This window comes from Papio anubis, chromosome 1, assembly GCF_008728515.1.
Source record: "Papio anubis isolate 15944 chromosome 1, Panubis1.0, whole genome shotgun sequence".
Taxonomy (NCBI): Eukaryota; Metazoa; Chordata; class Mammalia; order Primates; family Cercopithecidae; genus Papio; species Papio anubis.
Window position 1 is genome coordinate 206022839 of NC_044976.1, and position 24480 is coordinate 206047318.

Genomic DNA, 24480 nt, shown 5'->3' on the forward strand with positions numbered 1-24480 from the left:
CCTGTAATCCCAGCACTTTGGGAGGCCGAGACGGGCGGATCACGAGGTCAGGAGATCGAGACCATCCTGGCTAACACGGTGAAACCCCTTCTCTACTAAAAAGTACAAAAAACTAGCCGCGCGAGGTGGCGGGCGCCTGTAGTCCCAGCTACTCCGGAGGCTGAGGCAGGAGAATGGCTTAAACCCGGGAGGCGGAGCTTGCAGTGAGCTGAGATCCGGCCACTGCACTCCAGCCTGGGCGACAGAGCCAGACTCTGTCTCAAAAAAAAAAAAAAAAAAAAAACCAAAAAATATTACATTTATCTCTTCTGAGCGCACACATGCAACTCTTACAACGGACTTTCTCACCCACAAGCAGTTACAGCTATTCCTTAGTAACATCACAGGAATGTACGATCCACTTAAATGGCACATACCTCACCGTGGACTCCCTGAAGTACTTTCATCAAATCTTTTGCTATATAAGATGGGCAACTATATACACAACTAAGTAAGTTTTTCAAAGTTTCAGACAACTTCTGATGAGACTTCAGTTTCTTTTCTCTCTGTAGTTCCTCAAATAAAGTAGCCAAATCCTAAGATACCAAAAAGGAAATTGGATAAAAAAGGGTTAAGAAACTACAAAGGCTAAATATATTAATTTTGGAAGATTCTTACTTTTCCATTTCTCCTTAAAACCTTAATAAGAAAGGTTATTAAAAACACAGAGTTGGCTTACTATGAAAAGCTATACCCTAGTCCTTTATCCGATGAAAAGAGCAAAACTGAAATATGACATTGCTATCTTTTAAAAAGTAGGGGGAGACAGATGTACAGACAATGACCTATCAGTTCCTAAATTCAGTGACTTAGTCCATCAACACCCCTACACAGTGAAATGTCGAGAATGGAGAAAATTGCTCATGAGTACACACAGGCATGAACACACTCAATCTTCTTTGCTAACGAGCTTACCTGAATAACATAGGCAGCATCTGAAGTGATCTCCTCTGCTTTAGGAATCAAATGATCTATTATCAGATGAAAGGGGGACGCCACTCCACTGAGGGCCTGGAGACATTGAATGGCAGCCCTACGAACTTCTTTTATGGAGCTTCCCAGGTTAATGAGTAAAGATGTCACCACTAAAACCAAAGGGGAAAAAAATTTAAGAAACAATTTTAAAAATTGAAACAGTACAAAATTTACATAGTACCAAAGGTACTTGATAAAAAGATAAAAAGAATCCCTTCGAATTCAAACTCCGTCTCCGAAGACTGTTCACTGTTTGAATATTTAATATTCCAGAGAAAGGTTAGGCAAGTTACCAGGTGCATTCTTTTGAAAATACACAAATAAGAGCAAACTATAAACCCTGTTCTACACCAACTACTCTCATATCTGAGCTGGACGTTGTACAACGGTGCAATCTCGGCTCACTGCAACCTCCGCCTCCTGGGTTCAAGCAATTCTCCTGCCTCAGCCTCTCGAGCAGCTGGGATTACAGGTGCACGCCACACGCCCGGCTAATTTTGGTATTGTTAGCAGAGACTGGGTTTCACCATGTTGGCCAGGCTGGTCTCCAACTACTGACCTCAAGTGATCCACCCACCTCGGCCTCCCAAAGTGCTGGGATAACAGACACATCTCAACTCTTGGGACTGTTTTCCGTAAGTACACACATATCCAAATTCAATCATTCTTTTTTTTTTTTTTTGAGATGGGAGTTTTGCTCTTGTTGCCCAGGCTGGAGCTTGTAACACAAGCTTCTTTGAGAACATAATGAAAGTTCTGCCTCCCAGGTTCAAGCGATTCTCCTGCCTCAGCCTCCTGAGTAGCTGGAGGTATGCGCCACCACATCCAGCTAATTTTGTATTTTTGGTAGAGATGGGGTTTCTCCATGGTCAGGCTGGTCTAGAACTCCCAACCTCAGGTGATCCGCCCACCTCGGCTTCCCAAAGTGATGGGATTATAGGCGTGAGTCACCATGCCCGGCCAAATCATTCTTTTTAATTGTAAAGTATACTCCAATGTATTTTCCATATTTTAAAAACCGGTACCTTACTGGTAAAGTTTAAGTTGTTTCTATTCTTCTGTCATCAAAACAATGCTGCCACAAACACCCCTGTGCATACAGCCTTGTACAAGCGTGCACAGAAAATCACCCACCTGTGCGTTGTTCTCTGCAAACACTTGGTCCCAGACTGCTGTGTTTTGATTTTACTTTTTGATAGAGAAATGTTAGAGTCAAATTTTTCTTCTACTTTTTTCTGTTGCTTAAAAAGGCCCTCCCCACTCTGTGTGAATTTAGAAACTATCTATCTCTATATTTAGAGAGAGAGATCATATGTACCTCATGCTTTCGTCGAATGCCAAAGCTAAGTTTATATTAAATCTTTAGTTCACATGAAATTTTTATCTAAGGAACGAGGTTGCAGTCAAACTTTCTAATGTTTCCAAATGGATAGTCAGATGTCCCATTTAACAATCCACATAACCATCTCACAGATCTTTGATTTCGGCTTTATTATATTCATACATTCCATAAGTATTTGAAACTTGTCTTTCTGCCAGCTAGTACTTCTAGAATCACGTTCAATGAGAGTGATAATTTTAACAAGAATGCCTTTGTTTTCCCAATTATGAAGTGAAAATGCTAACTTTTAATTTGAGGAATTTTTTGATCATGTTACTCCTATTTTGCTGTCAATTAGGAATAATTACTATTTTTGGCTAATGCCTTTTCAAATATTTGGACATTTTATGGGTTTTGTCCTTCACTGACATAGTCAATTATATATTAACATAGTTCCTTTTACTGAACCAATTTTATGTTCTGGGCATGAACTCTAACTACGTAAATGATTTTTATAAATATGCTGCTAAAGCCTATTTGCAAATATTTTATTTAGGATTTTTACATAACATTATTCAAAGCAACATGGCCTATATAGTCTTTTGTCTGTAGGCTTTCTGAATTTTCAATGTTATGCTAGTTTTAAACGAAGAATCTGGAAGCCTCCCTTCTCTATGCCCTGCCCAGTTCAACAACATTGAAAAAATCTGCTTCAAAGATCTGGTAAGAACGCATCTGTGAGACCAACTGCGCTAGGGTTTTTAAAAAGATGTCTTTGGAACAAAGAGGTACCTAAGTTCCTTTTACAGTAATTAGTTATTTAAGCTTTATTTCATATCTATTGCAGCAAACTACAGTCATTTATATTTTGCTAGAAATTATCAATTATACTTTCCATTTCTGAAATACTAAGATAAAGCTTGACAAGCTTTCAAACCTGCCTAAGAAGTCCATATAGGCTGAGCAATGTTGATCCAGAAATCCAACATCTCAAATTTTCAGAGCACCAATATGACATACGACAATATGAAAATTCCACACCTGATCTCGTGACGGGCTGCAGTGAAAATGCAGGCATACAACTGTTTATTCAGCATCCCCACAGGAAAAAAGACAGAGCCAGCCCCCTGCAGCTGCAATATATCTTTTTCACAAAACCGAAATTCTTCCACACAAGCATGCCCACAAACGATAGTAAAATGGGTCCATGTACCCAAACTTTGTTTCAAGCACAAATTAAAAATATTGTATAAAACAGGATGGGCAGAGGCTCATGCCTATAATCCCAGCACTTTGGGAGGCTGAGGCAGGAGGATCACTTGAGGCCAGGAGTTCAAGACTAGTCTGGGCAACATCACCAAGACTCCGTCTTCACAAAAAGTTTAACAAGAAAATTAGTAAGGCATGGTGGCGCAGGCCTATAGTCCTAGCTATGAGGGAGGCTGAGATGGGAGGATGACTTGAGCCGAGGAGTTCAAGGCTGCAATTAAAAACTGAAACAGGGCTGGGTATGGTGCCTCACACCTATAATCCCAGCACCTGGGAGGCCACGGCAGGTGGATCACTTGAGCTCAGGAGCTCAGCCTAGGCAATATAGTGAAACCCTGTCTCTACCAAAAATATAAAAACTTAGCTGGGCATGGTGGCACGTGTACTTGCGAGGCTAAGGTAGGAGGACCACTTGGGCCTGGGTGGAGGGGGTGGGGAGAGGTTGCAATGAGCTGAGATTGCACCACTGCACTACACCCTGGGCAACAAAGTGAGACGCTGTCTCCTAAAATAAAATTTTAAAAATTGTATAAAATTACCTTCAGGCTATGTGCAAAAGGTGTATATAAAACATAAATGTATTGTGTTCAGACCCGGGTCCCAATGCCAAAATACTACATTATGTAGACGCAAATATTCTAAAATCTGAAAAAATCTGAAGTCCCAAACACTTTTGGTCCCAAGCACGTTGGATAAGAGACACTCAACCTGTATCATCTATGAAAGCTGGAAATCCTTTCTGGTTTTCACATGGTTAATTTACAAAACAAAGTCAAGGACAAATAGCTGGAACGTTTAATTCACACAAGGGGCAGGCTTGGGCCAAAATATCTATTTGGTAATATTCCCTGAAGAGTGAAGGACAGCTTCTACAATATCCAAATTCAAGGACAAATTCAAAGTACCAACTACCAAAGTTATCATGTTCAAGTAAGATACTAGAACCCAACAAAAATTATAGCCACTTACTTAAATGATCAGCTTATAGAATTTTTGTTCTTTCATTTAAAAGTCTATGTGATTTCATTCTTTCAACTACTTTTATCTAGATCTACACTAGCATGTTTTTATGTAAAAATAAAAAATACTTGAGTTTGCTTTTAAACATAAAAATAGATTTAATACATTGATTTGACATAAAAAATAAATGAAAGGCAGCCCCCATCTTGAGGCAGAGATTTCAAAATAAATATGCATTCATTCATTCCAACAAAAGTAACAGGATAGGCAAGGGTTAAAAATAAAAGAAACAAGTTTTCTTCTGCTTAGCAGCTCACTTCAAGGACAGCTATAAGACAACGGTGTCTGAAAAGCCAAGGCCAAAGGAATGGGCTCCAGACACCCCCCGCACCCCCCTAGAGCAAGGTTGAAGGAAAAAAAAAAAAAGAGAGAAAGACAAATTCCTTTACTGTTACTCCTTTCCCTGGCCTCTGAAGCATGACTGTTTTACAAATGTCTGTGTTTAGCCAGTTCTTGTTTTTCTTTCACTGCAGCTACAAGGCCACAAGGTATGCAAGGCCCCAAGTTATGCACTGTATGATTAACGGCCTTTGTTTTGCTTTTGTAAGCCTGCTTATAAAAGGCCCCACTCCGTCTTTGTTCGAGGCTCAGCTTTTTGGATGTGAATCCGCTAAGCTGGTGCATATCCTAAAATAAATTCTTCCTATTCTCCCATATCTGTCTCTCTGTTCCTCAGTTTACTGCAACAATCTCACAAATGACAGGAGGAATAGATTTGTATTGGCTGGGCGCAGTGGCTCATGCCTGTCATTCCAGAACTTTGGGAGGCCAAGGCGGGTGGATCACCTGAGGTCAGGAGTTCAAGACAAGCCTGGCCACCATGGTGAAACCCCGTCTCTACTAAAAATATAAAAATTAGCTGGGTGTGGTGGTGCGTGCCTGTAATCCCAGATACTCGGGAGGATGGGGCAAGAGAATTGCTTGAACCTGGGAGGGGGAGGTTGCAGTGAGCCAAGATCACGACACTGCACTCCAGCCTAGGCAACAAAGTGAGACTATGTCTCTTTAAAAGAAAAAAAAAAATAGATTGTATTTATTCATTTAACAAAGACTTGCTATGTGCAAGACTTTTTATAATACATACCTGCATAGAAAATAATAAATGGTGGTTAGATTACCAAGCTACTGACAAAAACTCATATAATATTGTGTTATATTACTATGTCATATTGTATGATTATAATATCATATAACATTGTATTGCCTTTTACTTCTGAACACAAAAATTTAGTAATATAAACATATTTATGTATCATTAATGTTATATTACATGATATCATGTTTTACTTATGAACACTACATTTTTGTAAATATATTAAAACAGATGCCAACCAATAATTCCTAGACTCTTCACAGATAAGGTGGGGCTAGAAGCTCACTGCAGCCCTAAAGTGGAGAGCCCGCAGGGCATGCGCAATAAGCGGCCTTCCACTTGAGGCGACTCGAGTGTCTGGTCTTTGAACTTCCAAGTAGAACGAGGTGCATCTCTCCTGTGTTCAGGAGTACTGCAACCGGTGTCCACAGCATAAATGCAAAGTACGTCAGGCAGGCAGGAGGAGATGGATGACAGGGCAGCAGTGGGAGGCAGGCAGCCTGTCTAGCAGCAATACCAGTGGAAAAGTGAAGTTCTTCCATCTTGCTACTTATAGTCAAAATGACATATATTACTCAGAGGCCACTGTCAAAGGACAGTAAACATTTAATACCGAATTGGAAAACTGAAATAGTTATCTCTAAATAAAATATATATACCTTTTTGAAAACCCACAAGTTTAGGAGAAAATACCTATTTGAATAAATTGCTATCTCCGTACAATGGAATACTCTGCAGGCAGTTATAAAAAGATAAATTTTTCCATTTATTAATATGGAAAGATGTCCCTAACATATTAATTGAAAAATTAAAGTTAAAAAATGGATAGGAAGTTGTTCTTATCCAAATATAACTAGAAAAACCTTAACAGTAAACTCACCTAAAATAAAGATCGAAATTTTGTAAGTCAATAAAAAAATTACTTTTATGGAATTTTATTTTAGAAATAAAACTTGAAATTACATATCTACATTACTTTAGATGCAACAAAATTTGGTTATAAATGTAATTATGTGCTCTTTCAAAGAACTAATAAAAAATAAACACTGAGAAATTGTTCAGGGAAAAGTATACGATCATCTACCTTGCTTTCACAGAACATTTACAAAGAGTAATTTTGGAATTAAAAAAAAAAAACAACCAAGGACATCTTCAAATTTCCTCAGGGCCACTCTTATGCCTCTGATATTAATAACATTCCAGTTTGAAGCATCAATCATGTCATTATTCTAATCAACTTTTTCATCTTCAACCATTCTTCTTTGATCTAATTTTGCCACATCCCCTCATGCCAATAGCTCTGAGTCAACCCACTTTTCAATATCGCAGTCATTGTTTCATGAAATTCTGCATCTTTTGCAAAATTTGCAATTCCACGTTATAAAAAAACTTAACTTTCAGATAGATATTTCATTAGAGAATGCCGAACCTGAGTATGATTTTTGCCTGATAAGAGATAAATGCAGGAGGGTTTTGTTTTTATTAGTTCATTATTAAATTGTATTATGATGATCTGACTTCCATATCTAACCCTACTGCTGCTACAGCTCAGAAAATGAATAGCTGATTATTAAGAACTCATATAATCACCTGCCATTTCTATTGTTAAACTTTTCTGTTTGGTGAGATTTTGCAAGTGACACTAATAACTTAAAAGCAACACTTAGAAGTAACCAGAAATATGTATAGATGTACAATTTTTTTTGTTGTTTTTTTGAGATAGGGTCTCGCACTGTTGCCTAGTTTGGAGTATGGTGGTGCAATCACAGCTCACTGCAGCCTTGACCTCCCAGGCACAAGCTATCCTCCTACCTCAGGCACCTGAGTAGCTGGGACTACAGGCGCGCACCATCACACCCACCTAATTTTTGTATTTTTTGTAGAGGCAGGATCTCATCACATTGTCCAAGCTGGTCTTGAACTCCTGGCCTCAAGTGATCCTCCTGCCTTAGCCTCCCAAAGTGCTGAGACTATAGGCGTGAGCCACCTTGCCTGGGCTTTATAGATTTTTTTTTTCCGAGATGGAATCTCGCTCTGTCGCCAAGCTGGAGTGCAGTGGCATGATCTCAGCTCACTGCAACCTCCGATTCCCTGGTTCAAGCAATTCTCCTGCCTCAGCCTCCCGAGTATGGGATTACGGGCATGTGCCACCATGTCCAGCTAATTTTTGTATTTTTAGTACAGACAGGGCTTCACCATGTTGGCCAGGATGGTCTCGATCTCCTGATCTCATGATCCACCTGCCTCGGCCTCCCAAAGTGCTGGGATTACAGACATGAGCCACTACACCCACTCTCTGCTACTTTTTAAGTTATAATTTTCCAAACTACATAAACCATATAAAGCAAGCATGAACAGTTGGTCATGACAAAACGTAACAATGCTACTTTTAATACCTGGAGAAGATATGGATGCCAGTTGGTGTTTACACTGTGTCTTCTGAGAAGAGAGCACTGCAGAGCCCACATAAAGAGCTTGAGTCTGCAGCACTGTTTTCACATTGCAGTTAAGTGGATTTGAAAGGCTAGAACCATAGGTCCATAAAACAGAGCAGAACTTGAATAACTGAAAAACATCTTCTAGATGTACCTAATCACAAAAAAAAGGGCAAACTTTTAATTCTTACTCAAATAAGTTGGTTCCAAATCCTCTTTCACTAGTGTACAATTATAAAGAAACAAATAATTTAAGGCAATGTTTTGCTTTGTCTAATCATTTCAAATTATTCTATACTCTATGTTTTAATGAACTGGGAAGATGTCAATGAAGAGTGATATTCAGAAGCTTCACTATAACTTTGCACTTGAAAACACTGAGAACCAAGACAAGAGCAGTATCTGGGATGCCTAATTAAGAAAATGCTTCAACAATGTGGTTAGCAATGCCAACTCAATGTCAAATGCTGTACAGAGAACAAGTCAGGCAAGAACAGGACCTGACCACTGGGCCTGGCAACACGGAGGTCACTGGTGCTGGGGATGAAATTTCCTGAGTAACTTCACATCTGCTAAATAAACTCTCGAACATCAGTAGTCACATTTCTAAATGGTATTAACCAATCAAAAAGACTGGGCTGTTGTTATTTTTAAATATAGTAATGGGCTTAACATACTAGTAGGAGTGTAGAAATGTTAGTTTCTATTCAACCTACCGATTAGTATCGTGATCGTACTCTTTCACAGGGCCTGTGCTTACTATTATATACTCTTCACTGTTTAGAAGTCTACTTTCATTTACATTATAAACTGACATAACCAAAATAACCCACAATATATATTTTTTTGAGACAGAGTCTCACTCTGTCGCCCAGGCTAGAGTGCGGTGGTGTGATCTCGGTTCACTGCAAGCTCTGCCTCCCCGGGTTCAAGCGAATTCTCCTGCTTCTGCCTTCCAAGTAGCTGGGATTATAGACCCCGCCACCACGCCCAGCTAATTTTTGTATTTTTAGTAGAAATGGGGTTTCCTCATGTTGGCCAGGCTAGTCTCGAACTCCTGACCTCAAGTGATCCACTCGCCTCGGCCTCCCAAAGTGCTGGGATTACAGGAATGAGCCACTGCACTCAGCCAGCCATATCTTCTTTAAGGGTAGAGTATGCCCGAAAAGGATGAGCCTTGTACCTTTATGAAAAGTTTCATCAGAACTCTGAAATGAACAGCATCGGCACCATTGAGCATCATCTCAAAGAGCCCAATGAGCAAGTGCAGATAGTCCCTGCTGTCTTCTTTCAGTTGTTCAGGATTCCACCATATGTCACCTACATGGACATGGAAAGAGAAATGATGCACAGCCCTGCATGAACATGCCGGCAGCTTTTTATTCAAGACAAGCAGTCACTGTGGAGTCAATCATTCAGTTTTGCAGAGTATCACATTTAAAAGATTCACAGCTTGTATCTTACCTTTAGGAAAAGATTTAGGCGCTTTCAGTGCATAAATAAAATTTTTCAGGGAAAATACAAGAAAAACTGAGTCCTCCACGGCCATCCTCTGAGTGCTGTTGAGCTCTTCTACATAATGTGCCCACAGCTCCGCTGGTATCCCTCTGTCTAACATCAGTTCAATGTGCCATTCTGAGGGGATTTCCTGAAATGTTAAAGGAAACAAAAACTAGTACAAACTAAGGGTTCTGAACATGGGTTAATGAATTCCTCTGCAAAATATGCAAAAGTTTTGTTTATGTGTGTATTTTGGTGGGGAAAGGATTAATAGACCTGCTTTCATCAGATTTTTAAAGAGGTCTAACTATCACCATTCACAAGGAAAGACAAAGTTAAGTTAAATTTTATCTATGTCTTACCTTAAAACATTAAACAAACTTTACTCATATAAACTGTTTATCCAATAAAGGGTAGGAATAAATAGGCATATTTCTTTCTTTTTTTTTTTTTGAGACGGGGTCTGGCTCTGTTTGTTGCCCAGGCTAGAGTGCAGTGGCACAATCTCAGCTCACTGCAACCTCCGCTTCCCAGGTTCAAGCGATTCTCCTGCTTCAGCTTCCCGAGTAGGTAGGATTACAGGCATCCGCTATCATGCCTGGCTAATTTTTGTATCTTTAGTAGAGATGAGGTTTCACCATGTTGGCCAGGTTGGTCTCGAACTCCTGTCCTCAAGTGATCCACCCGCCTCAGCGTCCCAAAGTGCTGGGATTACAGGCGTGAGCTACCGTGCCTGGCCAAAATAGGCCTATTTAAAAACAGGAAGATAAAGAGTTGGATTGCCAAGACATAGTTAAAGGGACTTCTTTCATTTCACTGTTTTACCACTCATCTGAATAAGGTAAACACAGTAAAATTTCCAAACCTGCAGATGATTTTAAACAAGTAGCAAAATGTCAGGTGTTTAGAAATTATACTGTAAATGCCGAAAGAATGCAGAAGAACAGGTGTAAGAAAATGACAAATGTGACTCTGTACAACCAGAGCAGAGTAATAACTTAGCAGGAAAATAATCCAAAGCCAGATTTACAATGCAACGTCTCCAGTGAGGGATTTGATTAACTCAATGTGCTGCCACAGGCAAAAATATGCTCATGACATCGAGAAAGGGTATTAAAACTAAAGCAATATAAAATAACCTGTTATCTACACATGTATAATAAAACAATCAATTTGTCCATACTTTTAACACTGAGAACCAGTACAGTTCAGGTCATCACACTTCACAAAAGACACCAAGAAATTAGAAGTTAAGAACGGACTACCTGGGCTATTTTTCAAAATATGAAGATTTTACTCTTTTTAAAGTTTACAAATTTTAGCTAACAATGGCCATGATCAGAACTTATAAAATCCTGGGGGTATATGTAAATGTGAAAAAGATATAATTCATTTAGTAAATCCTATAATGAGAAGCCCTCTAAAATTTGGAGGACAAATAAAAACAAAATACTTACATATAGCAGATATAAAAAAAAAAAAACAGTCTTGCTACCTCAAAATGTGTCATGAAGTAAAAATATAAACAGCTGAAATATGTCCCTCAGTAATACTATCAAAGACAGTAGTAGGCTGGAGGGATACACATCTATGTAATATTAAAATTGTTTAAAGCCTAAAAGATCTATTTTTAGTAAACAATGGAATGAAATAGTATTTTGTTCAAGCACTAACACACCAAGTGAATTTCTTCATCACTAGAGGTAGTTAGGTGTAGCTTGGGTAATTATCCAATAAAGACAATAAAAGAGAGGAGAGTCAGGCATCAGATACAAAATATTGCAACCCTGAAATTTTATAATTCAACTGAACTTTCTGCAAAAGCAAGGGAGTGCCTAGTTGACTATCACTTCTACCCAAGACTGCTTCACATTTCATCCAGCCAGTATCCACAGATTCAACATCTCGCCTCTGATTTCCAGTTTAGCTGTGACTAATGGGCCAGGCTGTTGCTTTATTCAACATTCCACTTTTTGGAGATTCTGCTTTCCTTACCACTGCAGTAATGACACTTTCAAGCTTCTTTATTTTTTTCTGCAACAAACTGAAGACTCTTATCGCAAATGGAAAGTGGGTTTCTTTTAAAGATGAACAACAAGAGACGAGCACAGACATGACCACGTGAAACGTTACTTTCTGCTTCTGGTTAACGGACTCCTCCTCACCCAGGCTTATTAAATCCTCCACCTTGAAAAATAAACACACTCTATCACTAGTTGCTCCTGACTTTCATAAAACAATTTTTCCAACTCAGGTCTATCTAGGTATTGTGTTTTACATTTAAAGTGAGATGACAAATAGAAAGCCTTTATAAAGTACTAAGCACTGATTTCTAAGTAATTACAAGAATAATGTCAGAAGTTGTAATGAACATAATTGCACTTGCCAACTGGTTAATGTATTTAAATCACACATCTAGTACCTTTACAAAGGTTTATTTACTAAGGCAAAGATAATTTTCTCCTCTTTGGGATTATATTTTGCTATTTTAACAACAACAACAAAAATACTAATATTTTAAATGGGAATGAGAGAAAATGATGGTAAAAAGGATATATTCTTATGGGTGTGATATGGATCCACATTGAACAAATATATAAAATGTTAAAGATTTCAAACATTGCACAGAATTTATTAAACAACACTGTAATGTTTAAAGTAAAACCAAGTACTCAAGAATGAAAAAAAAAATTTTTTTGAAGAAAAATCTAGTAAAGCAAAAGCTGCGAATTTAATAAGAGTATGAGAAAGAAATCCAGGGGTTGGACTTTCACAGCATACTTACCATCTTTAACATTAAAGAAGGATCTCCTAAATTTATATTATCAGCTAACAACTCAATCATCTTCTGATTTGCTACACCAGTTAGTTTTCCTGGCTTTGTGCTTTTAATCACATTTTCAAGAGCTGTAAAGTAAAATTGAATGCAGAGAGCTTTTATGTCACCAACATCAAAGAATCATATGAGGAATTCAGGCAAACAGTTTACTAATTTTTATGTAAGGTTTGCTTTTTATTTTTCCTCATATCCAATTCTGAATTTGTCTATGAATTGGCTTCCTTCTCACTGTATACTTTTTATCTTGGCAAAACTTTTAAAAGACCTTACTGGCATATAACATGACAAACAATAAATTTTAAATTTTCTTTGTTTTCTTTTGTACTATCTGTTTACTTTTTCTAAAAAATAACTAAATTTTTTACCTTCTTCCCAGCCTCTTAATAGAGGGTGCAGAGAGCAGATTCCTGATTTTGATAAATATATAGCAATTTTCATCTCAGCAGATTCCATGTCATCATTATTGATAACCATAAATGGCAGCAAACATACAACCACCTGATTTGACAACCGATCATTTTCACTTAGTATCTCTTCTTTAATTAATATGTCAGTTGCTATCTTAAGTACCTTGTACCTAAAAGACATGCAAGCACATTTGGTTGAAAGACACATTGGAAGGCTTCAACTGGGCAAAAATTCATCATTACATTACTCCAGCTTAACTGACAATATCCTGGACTCCTGACCAAAACTATTATTCAGACACACTAAGACACCACTTAAAATCCATGTCAATAATAGAGTTATCTGTGACAATATATTTATTTATTTATTTCTTGTACAAGCACTGGGATTATAGGCATGAGCCACTGTGCCTGGCCAATAATACTTTTAATTTGCTCATCCTGTCTAATCTTAAAAAAATAATAATAATTTTTCTTAGAGAAATCACTAGAGGTTAACTATAACATAAGAAATATCACACTAGATGTCTCAACTCTACTGGAAATCAGATTCACTCAGGCATTCAAAGAAAATGAACCAAGCACGTCCTACACGATAGGTATCTACCCATATGATAGACACAAAAACACGTAAGACACACTGTCATCCTCTATGGAGCTTACTTACTTTTTCTTGCAAAAAGCTTTGGTGCCAAAAATGAAATAAACAGAGCTCATTAAAAACTTACCACAGATGGTATCATGTGTCTCTGAACTTATTTTTTAATTTGTTTAATACATTGGTATGTTTTTAATTATAAAGTAAAAATTATATAAAGTAGAAAATTAGAAAGTCCTTCCCATCTTACTTCCCAGAATTCAGTATCATCCATTATGTATTTCCTTTTGCATTTTTTTAAGAGAAATTCCAAACACAGAGAATAGTATAATGAACACACACAAACACAAATTAATTAACTGTATAATGAAAAAAAGTATTACATTAAAATCTGTTCTACTACCACAACAAAGGGGTCATGTAATCAAAGCCTTAAAAAAAAAATAGAAAGAATTCGATATAAAAACTTCATCAATTCAAAATAGTATGAGGAGAAATGAATACATACCATTCTCTATTCTTTGAAAGTTCCGCTCTTTGAAAGAGATTCAGAAGATTTGAAATCGTCACTTCTGCAGTGAAATGTTCTTTGAAAATCTAAAGGGAAAAAATATCCATGAGTAGATTTGTACTTGCTTCAAACATACATGGTGCTTTTTAAATGCAAATTTTAAAAAGAATGAATTATAAGGAATTTCTCCCAGGAATCCTAGTACAACTTAAAAGTTTTAAGACGTATTTCTCAAAAGTGGCATTCATAAGACAATGGTCCCAAGGTATTTGCTATTGATAAAAATATGTTAAAAGCAATATAAAAATTCACAAAACATTTCCTGTTTGAACAACTTCCATATATATTTAATATATTACATTGTGAATTCCTATGAGTTTCTCCTAACCAGACTTAAGTCTGTGCTCTCCAGAGAACAAATTTCCCATGGAAAAATAATTTCCAAAAATACTCTAGTCTCCAGCAGAGAATCATGTGAGAAGGGCAAGAAAATTTACAAAATTGTATATCTCAACAAATGACAAATTCACTCACCTCAAAAGCACTTACAGCCGACAAAACAACATCTGTATTATCATCATCTAATCGGGCTAAAACAGCTTCTTTTATGAAAGACTCATCAACACCCTCCTGAGCAATAAAAGAAAAAAAATTAATTTAGCTGTTGCTAAAAATCTCTTAAGGCTTTGCACTAGAAAGGAAGTATGGTTTTGTGAAAAACACTCCAGAATAACAGTCTAACACAGGCTCTGCTCTGGATGAGGACTGAAACACACTAGAACTAGGTAATCGCTAAGGGCCTTTCGAGATTAATAATTGTTTGGTACAATTTTTTTTTCAAGTTTTCAGTGAAAATACAGTAAATATGGTATACTCCAAATACAGTTTTTGTAATTAAGGAGTTCATCTTATTAAAGTGAGAGCCCAGATATTGACAGGGTATAGACTAAAGAATAAGAATGTCTAATTTAAATCCAAACTCTACCACTTACTAGCTGTGTGACTTTAGTCAAGTCACTTAACCTTTCTGGATCTCACTAATCCCACCTTTAAACAGGTTTGTTAATAATACCTACCTCCAAGGGTTGTTAGAAGATTAAAAAATACATGTCAGTCTGTAGCAGAGTGCTTTACACATAAGTACTGTTAGAAGTTAGCTAGTATTATCTAAATTTTTACAAGGATAAGGACATATACTACAAGGCCAGTCTGCCAAAAATAGAGATCATTTTTCAAACATAACGAATAAAAGAAAACAATGTCTATTCATTCACAGAGAAAAAAAATAAGCCTGCTAACCAACCTGAATATATCCCTATCAGTATGTGGCAGGCAACTAAATAATATAAAAAACATAGGTCACTCTGTTGGGAGAAAAATGAAAATTCATAGAATTCACAAAGATTAAGTTATTCAGGCACAGTGGTGCATGCCTATAATCCCAGCTACTCTGGAGGCTGAGGTGGGAGGACTGCTTAAGCCCAGGAGTTTGAGGCCAGCCTCGATAACATAGCAAGACCCCATCACTTAAAAAAAAAATCCTCAAGAGCTAATAAGCAGCCATATATCTGAACCTGGAGTTTAGAATAAAACCTATGTCCTGTCATGGATGGAGAAAAGAAAATGAAACATGGTATGCAAAGGAAGACATCAACTGCAATTACAATACTCAAGCCTGTAAACTGAATGTATGCAGCTAACCAAACCCAGAGAACGGGAGAGAAAGGCAGTAAGAGTAAAAGAAGGAAGGATGAGAACAACTTCAGAAACAGAGGATCCCAGGACCCCCCTTTATTCCAGAAGAATTTCTTATCACTAAAATCCTCCTATCACAACACAGACTATTATTCAATAAAATTATTTAACACATCAACAAAATAAACCTATTGGCAGTTTATAAAAGCAGAATTCATGCCAGGTCAAATAAAGCAACATTTCTTAAACCTGAATATTACATCAGCCACTTTTAAAGAAACTTTCTCAAAGATCTAAATGTTGTTTAAACTGTTTATTGTTTACATATCAACTTAAAATTAAGTATAACTTCTTAAAATACAGGTAACATAAAACAAAAATTTTTTTTTAATCTACAAGGGAAATACTAAAAACTCTATAAAACCAATACAATTCAAATGAAGATGAATTTAGTGTGATTAATTGTAATTAGCTGAAATTAAATTTTACTGATCATATGAGTTTACTTGTAATACGAACCTGGCTATAATTGCTGTGACACAAGTTCGAGAGTTCGGCATGTTTACACTGCCATGTGCTACATGGAAACTAAACTCTGTTACCACTTTACTCTATTCCAGAAATTTCTCAAATATGCAAATCATGGTGCATAATTTTAGACATGACACAGATGGAGCATTCCTATTTTAATTACAGTAACTGTAGTAAAATGTATATACAATTAGCACCTCACACCCACAATCTGAAGGCTATGTAAAAAAATAATGAGTCCATCTGAAATAAAGAAAAATTTTGAGAAAACAATACTACTATCAGTGGCAATTTATAATTTAGCAAAAATTGTAAAAGGACTGCTTGAATGACTAAAGTTTGAAAACTACTATTCTATTTGTATTACTACCAAGTGTTCATACCAATGCCTTTTGGTATAAATGCAAATTAGACCAAATTATTTACAAATAAAGTCAGCCTCAATACATATTTGAAGCCACTTACATTTTAAACACAAATGAAACTGCAGGTACCCAAATCACGGAACAGTGTTCAAAAGTTATCATCCAAATTCCCAAAATACGCCTTCATCTAAAATTAAGACTATCAAAATCAAATTTCTTGGCTTTTCTTTAAACAGGGTCTTGCCCTGTCACCCAGGGTGGAGAGCAGTGGCATGATCGTGGCTTACTGCAGCCTCAACCTCACGCCCAAGAGATCCTCCTACCTCAGCCTCTCAAGTAGCTGCAACCACAAGCGTGTGCCACCAAACTTGGCTAATTTTTTATTTTTTTTATTTTCCTATAGAGAAGGGGGTATCCCTATGTTGCCCAGGTTGGTCTCAAACGTTTGGGCTCAAGTGATCCTTCTTACAGAGTGTTGGGATTATAGGCATGAGCTGCTGTGACCAGCCCAAAATCAAATTTCAAAACTAAAAAAATTCTCAGATAATTAACGAACCTATGTGAATTAATCTACAAACTCTAGTTTGAAAAACACTAAAGATAAACAAATAACCGTCAATGTGGAAACATAAAAGCAGTTATTAGGTTATTGTTAAAATGGGGACTATTGGCACACACAGTCCTAAATATTAGTCTGAAGTAAGTACTCTCATGAGGTTTATTCAGCTCATCTGTACAATTATCCACTATCAATTCTAGGTAGTAACTCCAATTTCTTATTCAGAATTACACTGCTCATCATTAAGAAAAAAAAAAAAAAAAGTCATACACAAAAGCAACCTGAAACAAACCTTTGATGTTTTCATGATCTTTTTCAAATGATTAATGGCCAGAAGTCTCACAGGAGCAAGTGGATGATTCAGGCTGAGCATCAAAGAAGTATCAGAATCTGCTAAAAACTACAGGGTTCAACGTAATTATCAAATTATTTCACTTAATCTGAACAGTCTACGATCAAGAATAAAACCCAAAGAAAATCACCCCAAACTGTCCAACGTTTTCAGTAACAACCATCTAACGACAGAAAACAAACAAAAAAACGCAAAATCTTTGTTTCTAGAACATTATTATATGAGTTGCAACAGATGAAAAAAATTTGTATTGTTAGTGGTATGATTTCACGTATACTTGTGTCTATGTGTAGGTTTAATTTGGTGAAGTAATTCTACAAAGTAATTTTGTATTTTGTATGCATATCTGATTCCAAAGTAAAGAGTACCTAAGATAAATCACTGTTTCAGCACCTCCCAGAAAACAGAATGCAATTCATCTACATGCTATAACAAATGGTGACACTCAAATTAGTGACACCTTAGTTCACCTATGCAATTAGACAAAAAAGGAAGTCTACCCATCAACCTAAGATTCGGAAATGCAACACCATCAAAGATGAAAGTCTAATTATGGAAGAGAAATACTAAAACAATCATATTTCTCTTCATAATTATCTGTTTTTAAGGCTAACTAAAGAACTTCTGCTTAAATGTCTAACTTCTAGTATAACGCTTTAGGCTTGAATCACCAGAAAATTTCTCAAGTTTTAATGTGATCATGAAATAGAACCCATCTCCCCCTTGCTAATCAATACTATAAATAGCCATTTGTGGCTGGTACACCGGAACGCATAGACCTAGCTGAAAGACAGAGGACGCCAGAAACCTACGAGGCCGTCCTCTGATGATTCTTAATGAATATCCCGTACAAAATTCTCCAACAATACTTTTCCTGAAATAAGTATCACGTTCATGGTTATGTACAAATTATTGTACCTTTCTCCAATTATTCTATTCCTGCCTCAGAGCCATACTTCAGGCAACCAGGCAAACTATATAAGGTCATCTCTGTAAAATTTTCCACACCATGGAAAAAACTGGCAAATTTCCTTCTGGATCTCTTCACATAACCATACAAATATACCCCAAATTGTTGTAATTCCCTTGGAGAACAACATACCTGATACTTTCCTCCACTTGTTGAAAGAGAAACAAACCGATGAAAAAGCTCTTGTTTCTTCAGATCTGCAATTTCCTTTAAGTGCTCCTCTAATACAACATCTAACGTTCTGGGGTACCTGGGAAGCAATTAAAGAGTGAATTCATTACTCTTAATAAATTTATTAATCTCATACACCATACACATATAATGGAAAGACATAAAATTTTAAAAATTACTGAGACTACGACTTGAATTTTAACAAATGTTGTATGTAAAACCAAATGATATTAGTCAAATTTGTTACTATAACTACTCCAATAACAAAACAGTCTCTCTATAAAAAATTATACTCTCTATAGCCCCCACACAGTCACTATTTCCTCTTATATTTCAAGTAGTTTTAATTCCGATACTCAACGCTTCTTGAAGAAAAAATTTTAAAAAGGACAATCTCTGTACAATTCAGTATATTAAGATGTGACTTGTGAATCATATCTTTATAGAACAGGAAGTACTTTAGAAGAGCATAAATATACACGCATGACTTACTTGCTTTCTAAAAGCCTAATGAGTGGAAGAAATTGTTCATTAAGCAAAGACACTTTATTAGAATCCATTTCTTCCTGTGAACTATATGAAATATACTCTTCAAATAGAAGGCTGTAAAAAAAAACACACACACACACAGAAATATCAGCATACATAAGAGTTACTATTTATTGAGTACCTACTATATTCTAAGTGCTTTAGAAATATTATCTCTAATTGTTATACTTATACAAGGTATAATTTAATACTTATTTTACAGATAAAGAAACTAGGGGTCTGGTGTAGTGGTTCACACCACTGGCATTACAATCTCCGCACTTTCAGAGGCCAGGGCAGGAGGACTGCTTAAGGTCAGGAGTTCGAGACCTGTCTGGACAACACAGCAAGACTATATTGCTATTTGAAACTGTGGTGGCTCACGCCTGTAATCCCAGTACTTTGGGAGGCCGAGGCAGGTGGATCACCCGAGGTCAGGAGTTTGAGATCAGCCTGACCAACAAGGAGAAACCTCGTCTCTACTAAAAACACAAAATTAGCCAGGTGTGGTGGCACATGCCTGTAATCCCAGCTACTAGTGAGGCTGAGGCAGGCAAATTGCTTGAACCTGGGAGGCAGAGGTTGCAGTGAGCTGAGATGGCACCACTGCACTCCAGCCTGGGCAATAAGAGCAAAACTCCATCTCAAAAGAAAAAAAAAAAAAAAGGAAAAGAAACTAGGGTATAAGTCTTCCAATTTGCTCACGAGAACAGCAACAAAAGGCAACACTCGGTGAGCTCTTCTGTGCCACAGAGTGCAGTTTCACATTTTAAGCCCCAGTCTGATTCTAGAGCGTATGTTCTCAACATTACTACATGTGTATACTCTCCTTTAATTCACAAACCAACCCTCTGAGCAAAGGGGCATGAACGATGCACACCAACACATAGGTACCCTCTTGATGCTACAAAATGGCAAAGCCACATCCAGTCTCACCTCCAAAACTTACTATAGTCCTGGAAGTGGTAAGGGCAGAATCACACCTATGTCTGACTGCAACGCCTACATCTTTTCACTGTATCAAGTTGCCCATTAAGAAAAAAAAAAAAAGACTGAATTATCTTTAGAGCAATGAAATAATCCTTACTCTATGCCTACCTTCAATATTGTTTCTAAATGACATTTACGGCGTTTTAATTGTGATGTGTTATTTCAGATATTACGGTCCATTTACTAATAGAAAACTTCAAATGGCCAAAAACTGCGTTTAGTTATTACCCAAATTTAGCTCAACCACTAACTTTCCATTTTCATCTATAAGCACTAAAGGTATGCAAGAAAAATTACTTTTGCTTTTAATGCTGCCAGTTACTGGATTAAGTACTTATAGTTAACGAAATGATACAGACAAAACAAGATCTACATTAAAAAGGAATACTGGGAAATTTCTAACCAATCTGGAAAATAATACTGAGTCACAAAAACGTAAATCAAAAGCATGTCAAAAATAATAGCTTACCTAGCCAACAAATGGTCTAAGTTGTTCTTCAGTGATATTTTTGTAAGTATAGCTTCTAAGTGTCTCTTGTAGATTTGACCATCCATTCCTTCAGTTTCTTCTCCTTAATATGTAGAAATTAAAATTGTGTTGGGAAAAATTTACTTTGCAAGCTAACATTATTAAATTCACTTATAGCAGAAAAACTTTCTCAGAATAAAACACACACACTGATATCCAGCTTTTTTATCTATTTCCAGAAGTGCATTCTACTTATTTAGTCATTTATATTTTTCAAAGCTTTTTTGTATAGATCACCTTCATTTTTCCTTTATCTGAAATTCTCTATTTTTAACAAGTACTATCATGCTTATAACAATAATAAAACAAAAGTCCAAAATTAATCTTTCCCCAAGTAACATTACAAATTAGTTGTGATGTCCCAAACAACTATCTCTGAAAACACGCTAGACTTTCATCTCAGTACCTACCCCCTTACTGAACCAAGAGTTGCCATCTATTTCAGATTTATAATAAACGTATGAATCTGATCTTAGCCCTTGCTTTCAAAGAATGGGACATTACTCATTACCTTCAGAATAGGAAGAATACATTTTCATTTGGCTAGTCACTTTTCATTTGGCTAGTCACTTTTCCTTGGCATGTTTAAACCAAGATTTGGTTATGAAAATCTCATTTTCCAGTAGACTAACATAAGTTTAGAGAAGTCTTTCTTAGGATTCTCCAAGTAGCAACAGAACCTAGTGTTTCTTCCTAGTCTTTTCGTATTTATTAAAAGACGTAATGCAAACAATTTCTAGTTATAATTATTATTATTTTTGTGATAGAGTCTCGCTCTGTCGCCCAGGCTGAACTGCAGTGGTGCAAACACAGCTCCCTGTAGCCTCGAACTCCCTGGGCTCAGGTGATCTCCCACCTCAGTCTCCCGAGCAGCTGGGACCACAGTTGCATGTCACCATGCCCGGCTAATTTTTGTACATTTTTGTAGAGACAGGGTTTTGCCATGATCTGCCCATCTCAGTTTCTCAAAGTGCTAGGATTATAGGTTTGAGCCACCTGGCCCTCTAATTATTATTTTTTGCTTTGTTTCATAATTTGGATTTTTATGTATAAAAATTTTCTTGGTCTTATATTTTTAATTACTGTAGGGAAAAGACTTTTTTGGCAACTGGATGAGATATTCACTGTAAATGAATCACTAAAGTTCATTAAATATCTAAATGAGAAGGCAAAGGTTTACTCAGTAATGAATTTTAAAATTATTCTAGTCTTTTTCATGAAGAGACTATTTAAGTATTTAAGAACACAGATCCAAAAAAAGAAAATTAGATTCTAAGAAATTACTCATTTAACAAGGATCTCTCTTCAACCAACCTGCTCCCCACCCCAAATGTTTCTCACTTAAGAAATAGATAAGTTACACAAGAACAACTGGAAAACAGAAATTTTAAATATTTTAAAGCCGTTAACCAGGATATAGTTACTATTTTAAGATAAAATCTTAGAAAATTTCTGGACAAAAAATATAAAACCACATACCTGTAACATGATGAATGATGGAGACAACCAGATGGGGAAGCATGTAACGCAGAAGAGGACTGACATCATAAGTTTCAGAAATCCCATGAAGTATTGTAATAAGATCGGGAACACTACATAAGTGAGGGAATGGCCTTTGAAGAAGCAAAAGTACATATCCTTTTGACTTTACAAGTCAGACAGTAAGTGACAATATAAACAAATATACATAATCACTTATCTTACAAAAAAAATTATTCAAAATAATTTTATTCACCTCTGACTAGCACCATTTCTCAATTCAATGGTACGTACTTTTTCCCAAGGCTCTCTGGCTTCTGTCTTTGCAGGAGCACTATCAAGCAACTTAATCCATCCTTGATCAAAGAGGGAATCTTGGTCAATGTTTTGATGATCTGTGACGCCAATGAATTCACAAAGGTATCTTCCATGGTCACTTTCACAGAAATTTGACATATTATCATGTATGTTGCAGCTCTGTAATCTGGTAAAGATGATTTCAATCCCTAAATATTTTTTAAATATAAGGAAAAATGATAAACCATATTATTTTCTGCTACTTTAAATGTTAATCTGACAAATTAGAAACGTCATAGAGATTAATACAACCTAATGCATAAGCAATCACTCTTCAGACGTAAACAATAAAGGAGCTGACCCCTTTTTCAAAGTGGATACAGAGATAAGTCCGTTGGACGAGAAAAAGGATCTCAGAAAATTTCCCAACTCAAACATCTACCGCATGTCCTAACAGGAGCCAGTAAGCTCTTCTTTTATACATAAAATCCTACTTATGGGAGGGAGACCTCAATCAGATCACTAATGGAAGAAACAAGTCTGATGAAAGATAACAAGTTGGGACACGGTGGGAAGTGAAAGCAGTACCTCCATGGGGCACCTGGGAAGGCAGCAGGCAACAAGGCATTTGGGAAGGAGAAACGCTGAGAGGCAGGAGCCAGTGCACAAAGAATGCTGAGAGGCTGCTTACGCCCCGAAGAGACTGTCTGCTCCATCCTTCTTCCAGTGAGGTACAAAGACTGCTATGGAAATCAATCTAGGAGATAGCGTCAGGGCCAGACAGCCAATGTTTATTCTTAAGAGTCCTGATTAAGGTCCCAGTCTGGTGAGTTTCCAATAAAAAAGTGTCATATTTTCAACCTAAAGGCTAAATCTCATCAACCATCTGAAATAAACTGTCCATTTAAAAACACTTAAATCTAAAAAAACTTTCGAAAGCAAGAAAATTCCTTTAAGTACAAAATAATCTACTTAACACATCAGCAGTGCCAACCTTTTGGATATAGGGAAATAGTTTGGCGATGATATTGTCTGATACGTCCTCTGCAGCTACCAGCGCCGACACTATGGTAGAAGCATAGAAAGCCAAGAGCACCCTCAACTGAGCTGAGCTGCCCGGGGACTCAGCAAAAACCTGAAATAAGGAACACAAACAAAACACATTTAACAGTGAAAGGGAGGAAGAAGGATTGCTTGAGGCCAGGAGTTCGAGGCTGAGACTTCAGTGAACTATGATGGCACCACTGTACTCTAGCCTGGGCGACAGAGCAAGACCATGTCTCCAAAAAAAAAAAAAAAAACAAAAGTGAAAGGCCAAATAAATATTTACAGTTCTCCTGAACTACCACATGCAACAATGAATAAATACACTACACAATGTGACAAGAATTAACTGCCTAATGATATTCCTAACATTTTAATTTTTTAAATTTTTTTTTGAGAAGGAGTCTCGCCCTGTCGCCCAGATTGCAGTACAGTGGCACAATCTTGGCTCACTGCAACCTCCACCTCCCAGGTTCAAGCAATTCTCCTGCCTCAGCCTCCTGAATAGTCGGGATTACAGGCACGCGCCACCATGCTCAGTTTATTTTTGTATTTTTAGTAGAGACGGTGTTTCACCATGTTGGTTGGCCAGGCTGGTCTCAAACTCCTGACGTCAAGGGATCTGCCTGCCTCGGCCTCCCAAAGTGCTGGGATTACAGGCGTGAGCCACCGTGCCTGGCCTTATAATTTTTTAAACAGCTTTCCCAGGTTGAATATTCCTGACATTTCTAGAAGCCTCTTCGAATAGTCACTGTAACTAGAATCTGGCAAGGAATAGGCATTTATTTTTGTAGAAAAACACCTTTGGTGATAAAAGATTGATTCTTTAAAAAACAAAAAAAACAAAAAAAACACCACGGACTCTCAAACTACTCCTGCTTCAAAACACCAGACCATTTAACAAAATAAATTTATCCAAAGTACTACTGTTATTAGGGTATGCTTTAGTATGTTTTCTTCATT

At 36.9% G+C, this 24480-nt stretch overlaps 1 protein-coding gene across 1 annotated transcript in view; it reads right to left on the bottom strand.

The window, feature by feature from the left end:
* HEATR1 (HEAT repeat containing 1) overlaps nt 1–24480 on the bottom strand; it is a 57075-nt gene that overhangs the window by 26323 nt on the left and 6272 nt on the right. Inside the window, exons 6-22 of the mRNA XM_003893722.5 lie at nt 23468–23608; nt 22471–22682; nt 22177–22310; nt 20638–20740; nt 19143–19253; nt 18612–18729; nt 17450–17557; nt 14542–14637; nt 14005–14093; nt 12857–13068; nt 12438–12559; nt 11648–11839; nt 9617–9800; nt 9336–9472; nt 8114–8306; nt 955–1124; nt 417–575 (exon numbers count right to left, since the gene is read on the bottom strand). Of these exons, the coding sequence (XP_003893771.3) occupies nt 417–575; nt 955–1124; nt 8114–8306; nt 9336–9472; nt 9617–9800; nt 11648–11839; nt 12438–12559; nt 12857–13068; nt 14005–14093; nt 14542–14637; nt 17450–17557; nt 18612–18729; nt 19143–19253; nt 20638–20740; nt 22177–22310; nt 22471–22682; nt 23468–23608 (2481 nt within the window). The remainder of the gene's footprint in view (nt 1–416; nt 576–954; nt 1125–8113; nt 8307–9335; nt 9473–9616; nt 9801–11647; nt 11840–12437; nt 12560–12856; nt 13069–14004; nt 14094–14541; nt 14638–17449; nt 17558–18611; nt 18730–19142; nt 19254–20637; nt 20741–22176; nt 22311–22470; nt 22683–23467; nt 23609–24480) is intronic.